Raw genomic sequence first — 19,244 nt, forward strand, 5'->3', positions numbered from 1 at the left:
CAAGTTCTAGTGTTCTCAAGTTTCAACATTTCTGAAATTCCCAACTTCTCAAACTCCCGAATTCCAAAATCCTGGACTTCCCCAAATTCCTACATTCCCAAATTCCTTAATCTCCAAGCTTAAGTTATCGAATTCCTGAATCATCAACTTGCTGAATTCCTAAACTTCAAAAATTCCTATCTCCACTTACCAAATTTTTTTGTCTTTTCCAATTTCTCAGATTTCTCTAATTGGGCAACTTCCTCAAATTCCTCAAATGCTTCAAAATCCAATTTCACAAATTACCATTTCCATCATCCCCACCATGGAAACTCGGGCCAGACAGTCCCTAGACTTCCAAAACCGAAAAGCAAATGCCTTCTTCTAGCCGAAAGTAAGGCTACGTTGCAGCAGAGTGTACATAGACTTGTATGTATTATATGAAATGGCGAATGTAGGCGCATCGCCACGACGTTTCCTTCCACGGTGAATCCCAGCCTGTCCCAGAGAGGCACGGGCACTGTAAAGCGGCATGAAAGCACGGAATAGGCTGTCAGTGGATGGTCTATCGTCTGTGTGTGCACATTCACACACACGTACACACAGACATGTAGTTGGTATATAGAGAAGAGTGGGTGGGTAGGCAAGGCAAAGCAAGGCAGGCTCGGCTGGTGGTCGCTCGGTTGCGAAGTTCGCTCGATAGCAAAGTGCGGTTCCCCTCGACACGAGCTCTCGTGCTTGCAACGCGGTAGGATTAAAGGGGAACAGCCCGTGTACGGAAATGCACGATCGATGCGCACATGTCTGAATTTTCGTGTCAAGTCGTGACCGATCGACCACGGTCTGCGGCTGAGGGTGTCGCGTTTTGATTTTTCATCCCCCCATCTTCTATCCCGTTGCGGCTTATTCTCTGCTTTTCACTTATTTAGACGCTTCACGATTTATTTACACACTATAGAAAACGCTGTCACAATTTATTTTGGTTCCTATTTACTATAGAACGCAATTTGTTTTGACCCTTTGCTATAGCAACTGTCACAATTTATTTTGACCCTCTGCTATAGAGAACGCTGTCACAATTTATTTAGTCTCTATTTGTTATAGAAAACGCTCTGATGGAACACGTCGAGACAACTCGAAAAATTTCATAAGGTTGTCTGGTTTTGTCAGATGAAACATCACTGGCTTTGTCAGATAATACCATTATAGTTGTGTAATAAAGGACTATTACATTTCTAGTAAACCGATAATTATATGTAGTAATTAGGGGTGCTTTTAGCTTTTTCAGTGGGGCTACAGTGATATGAAGTTACATTTAGAATGTTGTTATCTCCCTCTGATTGCAGTTGGAAGACAATGTTGGAAAAACTGAATACTTCAAAGAGAACTGTTCTTTTGAACTCGTACCTTTCTACATATACCTTCATTTATGAAGCTGAAACTTCATCTTGATTTTCCTCTTTCATGAAATCTTTCAAAAATTTCTTCAAAGTCTGCATATTTAGAATGCACAAATGGATGTGGGAATCATGAAGTAAAAAATTATTTCGAACACGAAAGGAAGTTTTTAAAAAAGATTTTCTTTAAAGAAATCATTTAATAATATCCTTTCCAAACTTTGCCCTACCTTAAAGCAGAATCAAGCTTGATTTATGTAAAGAAAGAAACATGAACAACAAAATAAATTTTCTACTAGCATAATCACCGTCCACGATAAATTGTATTCGAGACACTGTTAGTTCAGGTGATAGTCGCATAAGCTGCCGTCCATTTCCTTTTTTCTCATGCAGCTGCTACGTTTTGTCGCAATGGAGTGCAACATGTTAATTAGATTCTCGATTTAACGGTGTCAGGCGTTCGTGTGGCAAGTGCACGAAGCATACGCGGGTAGATGAACACGTCAACGTGCCGAACACGATACCCATCTCGAAACACGTGCGTGTCGCCTCTGGTTTATCCTATCCTCTTACGACTCTCGCTTTGCTTCTCGCGTGACTCTCTTTTTACATCTCGTACACGTGGCTCGTGTAATTGCTGTCTTTACTTTCCACCTTCTACGATCCTCTTTCGTTCAAGCTTCGCTTCTCTTTCTACAATAGGACCTCTATCTTTCTTTAGTTTCATTCGTTGCTCGAAACGGGTAGTGCTCGTCGGATAGCAAAATCATATTCGATAGGGTACATTGACAGTCGACATTTTTTATTAGATATTCAATATTACATACTATGTTCAATATTTTATATTATACATTTTGTATATTTGATATTTTGTGTATGTTACATACACATATACTATATGTTACATATGTGCATATTACATACACATATTATTTTATATGTTACATATGTATGTGTATGTTACATACATATATTATATGTTCCATATGTGTGAGCATTTTACATACATATATTATATGTTACATACACATATTATATATTCGATATTTCATATTACATATACACATTACACATTCAATATTTTATGTTACATATACATATTACATATTCAATATTTCATGTTACATATACATAGTATGTACATAATATTTCACTACATGAAAATAACGCAGTTAAAAAATTAAGGAAGGGTATATAGGAAGTTCAGGAATTTAAAGATCTAAAAACATGTAAAGAAATAAATTTATTAAAAATGAGAAAAATAAATTTTTGAATAATTCATCGGTTTTAAAAGTTGATGCGAAAAGTCTGAGCAGTCCCGAAAGGGTAGTAAAACCTCCCCCTGGAAGTGGTATATGTTCAGGAATATGGTCCCGAAAGATGAATCAGTGCCGAGCGGAACGATGATCGCCGCGAGGGACAGGAAAGATGCTGACGAAAGTGTTTGCAGATCGAGGATCTCCTAAGGGAAGAGTGGCCTGTGGCGCCATGTCACGCGAGACGAACGCACCAAAATCGACGACGAGGACGGCGACGACGAAGAGAGCAAGAGACCCGATCGTAACATCGACGATCACGACTCGCCTCGTTGCGGTTCGACTTGGCGGCGATTAAGAAGGTTGCAGCTAGTTGGGACGTTCATTAGCCAAGGTGCTGACGATACTAATAACAGTAGAGAGGTGATAGGCGGTAAACCGTGTCACGCAGTGGCGTAGGGCGAGTCGGGGTGGCGTGGAGGAGGCGGAAGAGGAGGTGGAGACGGAAGTGGACGATGACGGACACGGCTTTAACGTAATCCACCTAAAACCAGGAAGCATTGTACCGCGAGCTTCTTCGAGATCGGTTAACAATACCGGAAGTGATACAGCGACGGTGAATTTCAGTGTCGTTCGCAAAGTGCATCAAATATCGAGCTTAGTAAATAATCGAATAGAAAGAGAGTAAGGTGACGGAGATATAATAGTTTTGTTAACGTATCACGATAGTTAAGTCGAAGCAATCTTAGGGTTAGTAGCGAATGAACCACGAAGTGAAATCGTGGTGGTGGTGTATGATAGGTGTAATAAAAGACCAGTGACAAAAGATACGTGGTGACACGAGTTGACGTGGTTCGATTCGTGGACTAATTCGGCGCGAACGTGCGGAGAAGGAGGACGTCCTTTCGGGGTGGCGTCGCGGAGCGCCGCAGCGGATGTTACGCCGGGCTGGTAAAGGGCGCCGGGTGATCTACGGGGGTAGCAGCCTGGAAGAGACAAAAGGCCATCACCACGGCGTTCAACATGTTCGAGATGTGGAGCGCGGTGAGTTCCAAGCTGGAACACTCCGCGACCTCCTCGGGCTCGCCGTTACCTCTGACCTCGCACGCACCGCAAACACCTCACACCTCGTCCGGGAGCATAAAAGGTAACGAAAGAGCTCCGTTATTGTGTGTAGAAACGTACGTTCCCACGGTGATTGTGTATGATCCTTAAGGAAAAAGAATCACGCGTACACCGGGGCCGGTTCGCAGCGCTCTAACGTGCATTTTCTAATTCCGTTCGTGTCGGAGAACCGTTGTACGGGCCCCATGGAATCGTCGTGAACCAAGTTTACATAACGTCCTTTTCAGAATAATACGTTCCGTGCTTGCTGGTACAGTCTACGGCAAAGCTGCCTTCCCTAGAGAATACCAGGAGACCATATATTCGTCGCTTTTTTGGGAATTTTAGAGTTTGAACAGTTGGAGACACAGGAATTTGGGGAACTTGGGATTTCGGGACTTTGGGATTTGGAGATTTACAGCGGTGGGAATTCTGGAACTTAATAGTTTACGAATTATGGGACTTGGAAACTTAGGGTGGATATAGGAGTTTAGGGAACTGGAATTTGGAGACATAAGTGTGAATTCTTAGAATTTGGGTACTATGGGTTAAGGACTAGTACGGCACTAGGACTTTGGGAAGATAGGGACCGTAGAATTTGAAAATCCACATAGAATTCTTGGGGCCATAGATATTTATCAACCTAGAAATTTAGGATTCTATGTATTTGGGAATCTAAAAATTTGCAGGTGAAACTCGGAAATTTAAGAATTCAGAGATCTAAAAATTTGGACATTTCAGAACTTAGGAAACTTAAATATAAAATTTCAAACTTCAATATCGAACATAAAAACTTTGAAGTTTTGAGTACATAGAGATTTGGAAACTTCGAAATCTGAAAATCGAGGGGATATAAAAATTGAAAAGTTAACTTGAAAATTTGAAACTTCGAAAATGCAAAAATTGTCAAGTTTACATATGAGTTCTTATTCAAAGGAAACCTACGTTGCACCCGAGTGTACTTCATTCTATTTCGTCCGTATATGTCACTTCTGTATGTGTCATTTTATCTCTATGTCAAATCGTATGTGTGTCCTATCGTGTGTGTGTTCTTTTGTGTACTTGTATGTGTCTGTCCTTTTTGTCGTTTCCAAGCAGGAACAGTTAGTTCGCGGAATCACCGAGTACTTTTTCCTGCTACAAACATTTTTTTACCTCTGCAAAACTTGCCGTGAATATCTTCGTTTCGCGCGTATGATACACGGAATGTTTGCGAACGAGGGAACATTAACATGACTGCGTTTCCAATTATTTGTCGTTTTGAAAAGAACGAGTTCAACCTTCCGTGAACGTAAAATGATTTCGCGTTTGTTTAGGGAATTTAATGTTGTGCGCGGGAGAATACTCGTTTGAATGTAGTCGCTGAAGATTTATGGTGTTTCCGGGTTAAACGTGCTCGTTGGAAGTTCGCGAACTTGCAGAATCCACTGAGTGGGAGGGGATTCTTCGATCGCACACGTCTGACCACTCGGACACACGTGGATTTCACTCGCAGTGGATTAGGTGGTCAGACACGCGCTCCGACGAAAACACGCGGTTTTAACCTACCGTTTATTACTTTATCTGCTTTTACTACTTAAATTCTTTATATCACATATTGTATGCGTTAATTTTTTTCAAAATTATTCTTCCTTTTCGAATTATTACAAGTGTACTGTACAACTAGTGTTCACTTTTAGAAAACAGTGTTGGACATCCAATATCTCATACTCATATTATATTTTTTAATAAAATATTGTAAATTTTTGATGATACAAATTATATATTGATGTAAATATCACAAGATTTTCAATTAGAAAATGTGAAATATATAAAGGAGCTAAAATGGATTGTTCTAACATCAAAAACCTGCTTTTTTTATGAGAACATTTAAATTCAAAACTGAGTTTATGAAATATACATTTATGTAATTGCATATGTTATACAATCACACGTCCGAATAATATGAAGAACGATAAGAATATATGAAGAATGAGAAAAATATTCGAAGCGATTTAACGAAAACAAATTTTTGATTTCCTGTATCAATGACAAACGTTCTCGTCACGCGTTGATAAACGTAGATGGACGTATCCATAAAATGAATGCAAATTTCGAGCGGAGTGAAAATTTTCAAGCGCGCTAGCGGCGAAACGTCGGAACGTCGTTTAACATTATTTACACGGTGCTTTCGTTGCGAATTAATTTGATTCGTTGAAACGTGCGCCGGGTTATGTCACGGGGGAGTTGTTCGCAAAATTGTTGGAATTTTTCGCGGGCAGTTACGCACCGTAAATGTCACCGTGTACCGCGATATTTCAACTTTAATGCCCGATAAACGCGTCTAAATTGTCTCGTAGCGCGACTCGCTCGTCGCCATCGATTATTGATCTCGTTATCATGCAAGATTGCTAGAATTGATCTCAAACACTGCCCGCCTGATTGATGTTACTTCCAAAACGATCGGACAACCAGATAAAGCTGATACATGCACGTGAACGCGCGTCGATACGCACAAATGTATGACGATTCGATTGATCCTGTTATCCGACTAACGATATTATCAAAACATTCGTACAAAATCTTTGCTGAATATAGAACGGTCAGATTTACGATCGTGATCTAATATATTAGCATCTTACAAGCTATTATTTTATAGATGTACTCTTATATACACACATGTACACATATGTTATTATACTAACTTTATGCACATGTCTTATAATCGTCTTATAACGCTTGGATCTTATAATGCATCATATTATTATGCACGTGTCGTATAATGCATCATATTATTATATATGCATATGTCATATAATCATATTACGTATGCATATGTCGTATAATGTGTCACATATAAGCACACATTTTGTACCATAGACTTGCACAAGTGCATTCTATAATGCAACATATATCTTGGAATGTATCATAATCTTGCATACGAATGCATCTTATGCATTATAATCTTATCTAATACATCATATCTATCATATAATATCTTCTACACTGATTTCATAATGCATCATAAGCTTAGACATGCATAAACCTTACATCTTGCAATGCATCATATCTTATAATACATCATAATCTTACATATCCATATGTCTTGTAATGTATCATAATCTTACACACATGTCCTATATACATGTATATCTACATGTCTTATGATGCAATATATAATCTCGCATATGCATACATTCTACAACACATCAATGTTAGACACGCATCAGTGGTTTTATCAGACAACTCGGAATAAACAAAATGCCTTTGAACTTTGAAATACCGTATTTTTACAGCGTTTCCACCGTTTTGCAACAGAGATAGATCATTGATTTCGGATGAATCATGATTTTGGTTGACGAACAAGAGAGAGTTCGTTTAGAAACCGACAACAGGAATACATATCGTCGAAACGTTTCAAAACTGCTTTTACGATGTCGCGGATCGTGCATGTCCCGAATAACAAACAACAATGACAAGCACAAATTTGCCGAGCATGTCGAAAGTGATTCTACATGCTTTTCTATTTGAAACTTGAGTTTCTATGAAACTATTCTCTACGATGTGAAAGAATTCTGTTCATGGATGAGTGAGTAGATTTTGGATGAGCTGCTTTGACGTTTAGGAGTTCTGTGAAGTTTGGGGTATTGGAATTTTTGGGTTTGGGGAATATTGGAATTTTTGGTGAATTTTGGGATTTTTAAGAATTAGAGGATTTGGGAATTTGGGGACTTTTGGAATTTTGGGAATTTGCAGATTTGGGGATCTGAGAAATTGGAAATTCTGAGGAATTGGAAATTTGGGGATCTGAGAATTTTGGGATTTTTGGAAACTTGGGAATTCGAAAATTTGGCGATCTGAGAATTTTGGGATTTTTGAAAACTTGGGAATTTGAGAATTTGGGGATCTGAGAATTTGGGGATTTTTGAGAATTTGAAATTTGGAAGTTTGGAATTTGAGAATTTTGGATTTTGAGAAGTTGGGAATTTGAGAATTTGAAAGTTAGAAATTTGGAATTTGAGAGTTTCGAATTTGAGAATTTGGGGATCTGAGAATTTGGGAATTTGCAAATTTGGGGATCTGAGAATTTTAGGATTTTTGGAAACTTGGGAATTTGAAAATTGGGGGATCTGAAAATTTTGGGATTTTTGAAAACTTGGAAATTTGAAAATTTGGGAATCTAAAAATGTTAGGACTTTTGAAAACTTGGGAATTTAAAAATTTGGAGATCTGAAAAATTGGAAATTTGGGAAATCGAATATTTGAAAATTTACAAATTAACAAATATAAATCCTCGAAGCAAAAATTTATAAAAATTCAGCTTTGCTCCAACCTACAAAAATCGTGAAATAATGTATTTTCAATTGGCATAGTTAGCGTCAGTCGAAGTGTCAGATCGATCGATGATGAAACTCGCAAAAGTCAATGATCTAGCCAGAAGTCGAGCAGCGCGAGTGTATAGCGTAGAACTTAATCAACTCGAAGACACGTTATAGAAGCCTCGTATCTCTCCGCTAGTTTCAGAGAAATCGTTTAAAAGCGAGGCCGACGTAGCGAGCGGTTTCCACGAAGCCCAGGGAAACGCTTGTTTCGTTCGAAATAGCCAAAGGACGGGAACGGTTTCAAAAGCAAGTGGACGATGTCGCGAGAGTCATAGCCGTCCCGAATACGAATACGCGATCGAAACGCCGCGAGTAAATTATGCAAAGCGAAAGTACCCACGTAAGAGTGGGTTGCGCAAAAGCTTCGTAAGAAGAACGCCCGTAACGTCGCTCGGTAATGTCCTCTTGAACTCCTGATGAGAAAACAAATTTCAGCGGGTTAATCGAACTTCAACTTCCCTATCAACCTGTTAATCGATCGTGGTGAACTTCATATCTTCAGTTTAGAATTTATTTGATGAAAGTAGCCACGTAAGAGTGGGTTGCGCTGAAGATTTGTAAGAAAGCCCGTAGTGTCGCTCAGTAATATCCTCTTGAACTCCTGATGAGAAAACAAGTTTTTTTATCACTTAATCGAATTTCAACTTCCCTATCGTTTCAACCTGTTAATTGATCGTGATGGACTCCATATTGTTAATTTAGAATTTATTTGACAAAAGTATCCTTATAAGAGTGGTTTGCGCTGAAGGTCTTAAGAAAGCCCGCAGCATCGCTCAGTAATATCCTCTTGAACTCCTGATGAGTGACTTATGAGTTATCAATTTTTTGGAGGAATCTGAAAATTTGTAAACTTGTAAACTTGTATGAAAGATGTCGTATTGGAAAATTTTTAAATTGTTAAGATTTTAAGTGTTCCAACAGTTGATAAATTTAAAAATTAAGGTTTGGATAATTTCTGAATCTCTGAATAAAAAAATTTCACCCTATCCAAATTTAATAACTTGAAGATTTAAATATTCATCGAGTAATTTACAATCATATTCGTCGTACAATTAACATTATATTCACTTGTAGATTTAATACAATCCTCGACAGTAGAAATAGCCAGATATGATCAGACACAGAATAATATTAATTATAAAGCAACATAAACCGCTAATTTATTATCTGTACGATTTTTATCAATTTCTTTCAATTACCCATCTCTATTAATTTGATAGCACATCACTGATAATTTCCATGACAATCAAATATCAATTATCTTTCAATGATTTTACATGTTCCACTCGAAATCTCGTGCTTGTACTAGGTATTTCTATACTCAAATTTGGATACTGAAAATGATAGCATCTGCACAAACAAGTATTTACTACATTGATTATGCAGTTGACAGTTATTGAGAATGTTTTATATGAATGTAAATTATTTAACAATTCTCCTAGATAGTGACAACGTTAAATATCAACCTCCTTTGGACATTTGCTAAATCTTTATTGTTCTGTTACTAAGACTGACAAGTAGTCGATTTATGACTTTATTATTGTTAAAATTAGAGCACAATGTAATGTAGTTAATGTTTGGATACGTTTTGATATCAGATGAAGGAACTTGTAAATTCTCAAATTTCCCCCTATGTCGCCATTTTTCTAGGTAAACTTTCTAGGCAAAACCTATCGTATTCTGCAATACACTACTATCATGTGTTACTTAATTTCTCCTCGAAATAACTATGATCTAAACAATAATTCCACGCTATTAGCTAGATTATTGCCAATTAATAAAATCAAATAATCGCGTACTTTCCGCGTGACACTCGATTCGAGAGCTATCGTTGGATAACGATAGCGAAGTTCGAGATCATCGACGAACAGAGAATTGCCATTTCAGCCTATTCCTTCGCGTCTCTTTGGGAAGACGCGCGTCTAATAACGACCGGTTATTAATGGAACGTCGCAACGTTTCGGGAACGATGTTCAGGAAATTAAGTAATTTCGTTCGCCAGAGAAATAAATTGCATTGTTTCGCAAGTGGCTCTTTGTGCAGTTTCCATTATATCGCCGCCATTATTTGCGATAGTAATTGTTAATCTTCGCATCGCTTATCGATTGTGTTCGTCACACAAAAGGGGATAAAATTAAACAATCCCAAACTCCACGTTACGTTCATAGGTTTATCAAATATAGTATGGAAATTGATATATTATAATTTTGAAACTTTTACTGGATTGCAACTTTGAAAGTTGTAGGTTTAAAGTTTGAGGAGATTCAAAGATTCTTTACTTGAAGATTTGATACGATTTCCATATTCCTTGATTCAATGATTTCTTACGACTTCAAATTCATTTAAATGAGGAACTGACAATTTCAAAAGACTGAATATACGAAACTTGAAAAATTGAAAAATTGAAATAATGAAGAATTGACGAATTGCGAAATTAAGTAATTGAGAAATCGAATAATTGAAGAATTGAAAAATTGAAGAATCGGAGAATTGAAGGATTGAAGATTTGAAAACTTGAAAACTTGAAAACTTGTATAATTGAATAATTAAAAAACCGAACTGCGGAAAAATTAACAAAAAGGGAAAATAAAAAATTGTGAAAAGCGGGAATTCAAAAATTTGGAAACATAAAAGTGTATAAATATGAAAATGAAAAACTGAATGTAGAAATGTAAAACCACGAAAATGAAAAAAATTGGTGTACCAAAAGTGTCCAGCACCTTGCCATCCTCATCGTGAGTATAAGTCTTCTTTAAAGCGATCCGGGATCATTTTTATCCCCGTTTGGGAACGGTCAAATATTCAGTTCATGTCACCGGCAGGGCTTCACGTATTTTTTTCGCGAGTGAAAGCCAACGCAGCCACGCGAGTCTGTCAGTGAACGGTGTTCAACGATGGCAATTCTTCGTCCTCTTGGTCGGCGTGTTTTCAGAGCCGTCGAACGGGTTCGAAGGTTGCCGTTACGAAATCAATCCACGTCTCTCGTTTTATCGTGATCACTCTCCGATTCATACTTATCCGCCTATTATGATCGCACGGTTACCGTCGACTCTCTGTCGAACTGTCTATCCGTTCGCCGGATCGTGCGAATTTCGATCCTCCTTAAATAGTAACCGCCGGCAGAAATTCGAATTAATATCTCCGCGAAAATACCCGTTCGACGTCACTGTGTTACAAGCAAAATCCATTTCAAACATGTGCAATATTAAATTTCACTGAACGGTGGTACTATTTTTAAGCATTCTACGTTACCTGTTTATACATGAATGAGACCTAGCGCGTGTCAACCCATCCGCATCAGACTTCTTGAAAAATGAAGATACGCTTTTCTGAAATTACGAATAGTAAACTGGCTGAAATTTACGAATTGTATGCTCGACTCGAATAACTGGTTCTGAAATACTTCGTTATTATTTATGTGATAAAGAAAAACGATATGCAGGTACCGTGCACGTATACCTCCAGTCATTCAAAGATCGTCGACCTTATAGGCGTCGCGATACGATAAGATTATAGTAATAGGTACAACTATCGTAAGTAGGTAAACGCTGCTGTCTTTACACAATGGTGCATACTGCATAAACACACTATCGCGTTAAGGAAAATATGAAAGACTTAAAAGGGACGACATACTTTGTACGACGAAAAAAGTGAAAATATTCTATGACTTATGCACTTACACGACGTTTTTAAACTAACGTGATCTACTGGGTTTGACGATATAAGGCAAATTAGACAACGTACATATACATACATATATTTCTGTATAGATACATACATAGTTATACAGACATGTCAATACATACATATGGACTACATGCATGGAGACATGTACCTACATATTAACATACACATATGGAGACATACATACATATGAACATACACATATGGGGACATACATACATACATACATATGAACATACACACATGGAGACATACATACATAGTGACATATGAACGTAGACACATAGAGACATATATAAACATTGACATATGAACGTACACACATGCAGACATACATACATATAGACATATGAACATACATCCATGGCGATATACACACATACTTACATATGAACATACACACATGGAGACATACATACATACTGACATATGAACATACACACATGATATATATACACATAATGAGATATATATACACAATTACATATGAACGCACACGCATGGAAACATACGTACATACATACTTACATATGAACGTACACACATGAAGACATACATATAAACTTATACACATAGAGACAAACATATCTACGTACATACGAGTTTTTTCAGATTCGATTCCAACACACATGTATTCATATGAATCACACGTGAATAAAATGTAAAAATCCCTGAAATATCCAGGGGATAATTTCGATCAATCCGAATGCATATTTTTTCCGTATAATAATCCTCGATAAAGTAACACGTGAAAAAACAAAGAATATTTGGAAAATACAAGATTTATCCCAACGTTCATTGTGAAAAGAACAAACGCTACACGTGCAAATAATACGGTAAATTACATTACAAAACCGCCAAGAGTATTATAATATTACGTTCGTTTGTTCGAAGCTTCGCGCAAAAATGGTTATATAGATACATTCAGGTCAATTTTGTGTGTAACAGAGTTTCGAAATAATTTCATTGGATGGTACACGATGCTACCTATGCGACTGTAAATCCCATCGCAATTAAAACCTATGGTTGAACGCGCGAAAGAGGCAGAAGAAAGGGGGTTTTAAACGGGACGTTACATTCTGAATACGGAAATTTAATTCGTTTGTATCGCGGGGGAATATTATTCAAATTTCAGAAGGTTCATTATCGTGTACAATGGTTATCATGGTACCACATGGAACGATCGTTCCGGAATAAAACGATCGACACACGTTAAATATTCTTCCATCCATTTTGTACCAATACTTTTATCTCCCAAATTTATTCACGAGAATAGCTATTGCAGCTGATTCACTCGATTATATTTTAAAATGATATTAAATTGTGCGAACATATATAGAGGAAAGTCCAGAGGACATTATGATAATGTAACTTTTTCAAATAATTAATAAAAATTAGAGATATTCGATGGAACTTATTTTGCATTCTGTTATAAATATCTTACGAAATGTTTATATTTTAGGAAACATTTTAGGAAACATAAATGAATTTTATTAATAAAAAGATTAAATTTGTGCTATCTTACAATTACAATTCTACACTCCATAATAAAGTAAAATTTTAGACTTGTTTTAAAATAAATTTTCAATATAAAAAACAGCCTGTCGTCGTATAGTATTATAATTGTAAAAGTTCGAAAGTATTCAGAATGGTAAAAACGTCGGAGCAAATAAAAGTCGTGCAGCGAAGTGTGAACCGACAGCAACAACAGCGCAACACCATGAGAAGTAACAACAATCCATCGTGCGAATAGCAGCGAAAAGCGTTTTAAAGCTGAGCCGGTATCGATCCGTCTCGACGTCAATCAGCTCGCGTCGTCGACGAAACATCCGCTTGGCTGAAATTTTCGACTCGTTAGAGTCGCATCGAGCGAACAAGGCGTGTCCATTAAAAGGCACCAAAAAAAAGGGACGACAAGACCGAAAAAGAAGAAAAATGAAAATAAAAACGCGGATGGAAAAAGGAAGAGTCAGACGTAGACGAAAGAACGGAGAGAAATAAAGGAAGAAGCTCGACCATTGTCCGTCGTTTCGACGATAAAGCTCGCGCTTTCGAACGATGAGAAAACGCTGCACGTGCTAGGGGCGTATCGAGCGTCTGCGCCGCGGTAACGTCGTAGCATACGTCAACGATGACGACGCCGACGACGACCACGAGCACCGACGACGACGACGACAACATCGTCGTCGTGGTTGGCGACGCGACGCGAGTCGAGCTTCGGTTGCACGGGCGCGCGGCTATCGATCTGCGAACCCACGCTTCCGTTTCTCCTCCTGTACCGCGCCTCACCCTTCTGCAACTGCAACTGCAGCTGCAGCTGCAGCAGCGGCAGCTTCACGACCCAACCCTCGCCACGCTGATGCTTCAACACAGGGCCGCAGCTAGCGGCGGTGCAACACGTGCATTCGCGTTCTATGACAAGTACTTCGGAACTGTCGAATTTATATCGGATAAATCCTGTATGAGTTATTTCATCCCCTAGTGAATACGCGTGTCTTCGGGGAAGTTTCCATGTAATGATTGTTGTAATAGGTACTTTAGTATAGACATTAAGCGAAGTACTGCCAATTTTTCAAGGATCTTCACAGTTATTAGCGAGTTAACTGGGGAATTCTTATGATTGGATGTTAGGGATATTTAGAATGACAAAATTAGGGAATTTGGAGACTGGAGAAGTGGGGAATTTGAAAATTTCTGGGAATTGGGAACTTGCGAATGGCATTAGAGAATTGGAACATTTACAAATCAATTCAGGAATTTAGAAACTATGGAATTTAAGGAATTTGATTATTTTAAATTGGAAAATTTGTGATTTTTAAAATTTCGAAATTTGGGAATTAGGGGTATGAGGATTTTAAGGAATTGGAAAATTGGTTACTGGAAATTTAGGAATTAGGGAATTTGTGAATTTGAAAACTGGGAAATTTGGACATTTGGAAATATAGGAACAAGAGAATTGGGACATTTGGCAATTTAGAGACTAGGAAATCGGGACATTTGGAAATTTGGAAAGTAGGGACTGTGGACATTTAGAAATTTGGAGACTAGAGAATTTGGATGATTGGAAGTTTGTAACCTAGGGAATTATGACATTTGGAAATTTTGGAACTAGGGACTTTGGACTTTGGAAATTTGTAACTTAGGAAGTTGGGACATTTAGAAATTTGTAACCTAGGAAATTTTTACGTTTGAAACTTTGTAATCTAGGGAATTGAGACATTTGGAAATTTAGACACTAGAGAATTAAGACATTTGGCAATTTGGAGACTACGGAATTGAGACATTTGGAAATTTGTAACCTAGGGAATTTGGACACTTGGAAATTTGAAGCCTAGGGAATTTAGACGTTTGAAAATTTGTAACCTAGGGAATTTTGAGGTTTGAGAATTTTTAACCTAGGGAATTGGGACGTTTGGAAATTTGAAACCTAGGGAATGTGGACGTTTGAGAATGTGTAACCTAGGGAAATGGGACATGTAGAAATTTGTAACATAGGTAATTGGAAAATTTGGGAATTTATAACCCAGGGAATTGGGACACCTGGAAATTTGTAACAATTGGAAGAATGTAACTACCTTAGGAAGTTCGATATTCCTAAATTTAAAAATCAAAGAATTTAAAAACTCCCAGACAGATGGCACAAAAATTAAAAAATGTAGAACATAGTAGCGTTAAATATAAAAATCTAGATCCGAATAGTAATATATTATGTATTGCCCGTGGCATAAAAATTACTATAGTCGTCCCTGTTTCAACCCCTACCTTGCACTGTATCTTTCTCCCAACTCACTCTCATTTCTCTCATTTCAACTTCTCGTCTCTTTCTCCCTCATTATGTACCTACTTCCGTCTATCTGCCTTTATTTTTGTCTTTCTCCCTCATTCACCATCCCATTTCTTTCTCAGCCATTCACTGTCTTCTTTTCGCAGCTTCTAACTTTTCGATTCTTTCTTCGTCTCCCACTGGCCTATAGGCGCGCACCTTTTAAAGAGGTAGGTGTTCCTCTTTCTTTCCTTCATCCTCGTCCCTCCATCGCGCAATTCTTTCTTTTTTTTTTCTTTTCTCTTCGAGGCGTATTCCGGGCTCCCGTGCACCCGGAGTTCCAGTTATGTGAATAATGAAGGGCTTAGAAGTCGAATAATTAATATCTCTTTAAGCGGCGTCGTTGAACGGATCTCCATGCCGTGGCGAGTTTGTTTTAATGGACCGTCTTCTAGAGAAGACGTTTCATCGTTTCTCTTATAAATGATTAAGGGATGATTAACCGTCGCTGAATGTCTTACCAATTTCACCATATCGTTCAACACGACCGCCCTTAGCGTTCATTTAAGGGACGTTTACCTACCTGTGTATTTGCTCTTCCGTGTATGAATTTTTCAATAATTAGGATTTGGATTGTGAAAATTCTGTGAGATGGAGAGTTTGATTACGTAGTTCAAATTCTTAGCGTATCGAGTTTAATAATGTTTTTATTTTTGGACTTTAATGATCACAAATTTTCATATTCTTAAAATTCTCCGGGTTCCTAACATTTTTTAAATTCATTAAATTCTTACAATTCTTAAGTCATGAAATTCATAAAATTCATAAAATTCATAAAATTCATAGAATTCATAAACTTCGTGAAATTCATAAAATTCATAAAAATCATAAAGTTTATGAAATTCATAAAATTCATAAAATTTGTAAAATTCATAGAATTCATAAAATTCATAGAACTCATAGAATTCATAGAATTCGTAGAATTCATAGAATTCGTAGAATTCGTAGAATTCGTAGAATTCGTAGAATTCGTAGAAGTCGTAAAATTCGTAGAATTCGTAGAATTCGTAGAAGTCGTAAAATTCATAAATTTTGTAGAATTCATAGAATTCATAAAATTATGAAAAAAAAGAAAATGATCAAATTCATGAAAATTATAAAAATTATGAAAATTATGAAAATTATGAAAATTATGAAAATTATGAAAATTATAAAAATTATGAAAATTATGAAAATTATGAAAGTTCTGAAAAATAAAAATTCTCTATTAACCCTCAAAACTCTAAAGTTCAATATTGCAAAAATTTCCAAATCCTCAAATTCCGAAATTTCCAAAATACAAAAATTCCAAATTTTCAAACCTGAAGACCTAACTCATTAAATTCATTAAATATAAAATTTGTGAAACTGCCTCCCAAAAGCTAGTTATTAATATTTTTTCCTAGATCTTCCCCATAGAGTCCTGCTCCATAACTAAAAATATACAAAACCCAAATACTACGAATTTAAAAACTACCTGAGAAGGAACTGAGAAGTAACTTTCATCAGTCAATCTCCTGAATGTCTAATTAATTAATGTTAAAATCCTTGCATCATTACGGACAATGATTTTTGTACTGTTAGTAGTCGATCAGAATTGATCTGTCGGATTCATTGTCTTCGGGAGTAATGCAGTGACTTACATGCATCGAGATGGTTGTTTGTTTCGTAACAGATAAAAACCGATTGAGCGACGAGGCGTGCATAAACGACGGAGATAATTGAACGATGAAACGAATGGGAATAGATGACTCGACAAATCGAGACACGAAGACGTAATAGGACGTTGATATCGTACAATGGATATTTATAAATATCCTCGTCCGATATCAAATATTTACCACTTTGGTCGTTGCTTGAAAAATATTAACACGCTGTTGTGGCTACGTTATATCACGTCAAATGTATCGTGACGCATTATGCAACTCGCGATGTAACATCATCGAAATATTATGTTATCGACCAAAATGTACGTTTACTAGTAATTGCTACGTTATGTAATTTTATTCGATACAGACGCACATGTGCTTCGAACAGTCTTTGCATCTTTCAATAACTATTGATACGGTAGCGATAGTTTATTTATAATTGGGTTCATTGGTGGAAGCTTCTTTGAATAAATTTTAGTTACCACTGAAAATTTTCAAAGATTCTTGGAAATATTGGAGTTTGTGGTGGAAATTTGCATTTGGGACTTTGGAGAAATCAGATGATTATTAAGAAAAATTTGTCGCAATTTTTGTTAGAATTTGTCGCAATTTTGTAGGTTTGAAATTTGCCTTAGGGTTTCTATGGATTGAGATGAAATTAAATATGTAATATAAAATTTTTAAATGATTAAGTTTCAAGGATAAAATATTACAAATTTTGCACATTCCTAAATTCCCAACTTTCTGAATCCCCAACTTCCTAAATCCCCAACTTCTTAAATCCCCAACTTCCTGAATCCCCAACTTCCTAAATCCCCATCTTCCTAAATCCCCAACTTCCTAAATCCCCATCTTCCTAAATCCCCAACTTCCTAAGTCCCCAACTTCCTAAGTCCCCAACTTCCTAAGTCCTCAACTTCCTAAATTTCCAACTTCCTAAATACCCAACTTCCTAAATCCTCATCTTCCTAAGTCCCCAACTTCCTAAATCCCCAACTTCCTAAATCCCCATCTTCCTCAGTCCCCAACTTCCTAAGTCCCCAACTTCCTAAATCTCCAACTTCCTAAATCCCCAATTTCCTAAATTCCCAACTTCCTAAATCCCCAATTTCCTAAATTCTCAAATTCTTAAATATCCAAATCCCTAAACTCCTAACTTGACAAATTTCTAAATCCCCAAATTTAAAAAATCCAAAATTCAGACTTGAGTAACCTAACCTAACCAATACAACAGCAACTCCCTATTTCACCGTTTCTTTAATCTCCGCTCAGCGTTCACCAATGCAATGCATTTAAGACTCTTAAGGCTCCCCATGATTTCACAGTGCGCACTCGTAATTACAGAAATTTCTACGGAAACGCGCGGCCGTTGTCCACGAATTCCATATCGATGTTCCCGAGGAATGTATTCCCGTCGAATGCCAAAGGAGAGCCGCACTCGCGAGTGCACACGTAGTCGAAAGCTCAATACGTCGTTATCGATAGGTCAAACGATATTGCCCGTTTAGATGCGAATTCGTGAAAAACTCACGTTGCACCACGTATGTGAACCGTTTAAGAGGTTCCAGGAATTTCTTCCTCGTAATTTTCTGCGGACAGTTATGTGGATGAGAAAGTTCATAGGAACAGTGATATATTAGTCAACTACTTTCCATCTGTATTGGTGGGAGTTCGATTCAATGATATCCATGAAAGGCGTCTTTAAATCAACCTAATCCATAGATGCGTTTAAAATGTTTTTGAATGGAGATGGCAGATAGTAGTTAGAGGAAGATTGACGAGGGTTGAATTGGGAGAGTGATTTGAGAAGTGGTGAGGTGAAATGATTACAAGTGAATTGTAATTTAAAAGGATAAACAAGTTTGTTTAATTTTTCAATTCTTACACTTTGTAATTTGTAAGTTTTTTAGAGGTATGCCCACACTTGCAAATTTTTTTATTTGAAACTGAAATTTGCAAATTTTTAGATTTATGAATTTTTAGGTGTCAAAATTTTTAAATTCCTGTATAAT

At 37.1% G+C, this 19,244-nt stretch overlaps 1 protein-coding gene across 8 annotated transcripts in view; it reads left to right on the top strand.

Moving 5' to 3' along the window:
• Window positions 1-19,244, top strand: part of Hr3 (nuclear hormone receptor 3 ROR-beta) — a 212,373-nt gene that overhangs the window by 107,164 nt on the left and 85,965 nt on the right. The window contains exon 2 of one of the 8 annotated variants that reach the window (XM_076535825.1): window positions 2,827-3,779. The exons of the other annotated variants lie outside the window; for them this stretch is intronic. Coding sequence (XP_076391940.1) covers window positions 3,656-3,779 — 124 coding nt within the window. The 5' untranslated portion in view covers window positions 2,827-3,655. The remainder of the gene's footprint in view (window positions 1-2,826; window positions 3,780-19,244) is intronic. 8 annotated transcript variants of the gene reach the window in all.

This window comes from Megachile rotundata, chromosome 9 (genome assembly GCF_050947335.1).
Source record: "Megachile rotundata isolate GNS110a chromosome 9, iyMegRotu1, whole genome shotgun sequence".
In the NCBI taxonomy this organism is placed as follows: domain Eukaryota; kingdom Metazoa; phylum Arthropoda; class Insecta; order Hymenoptera; family Megachilidae; genus Megachile; species Megachile rotundata.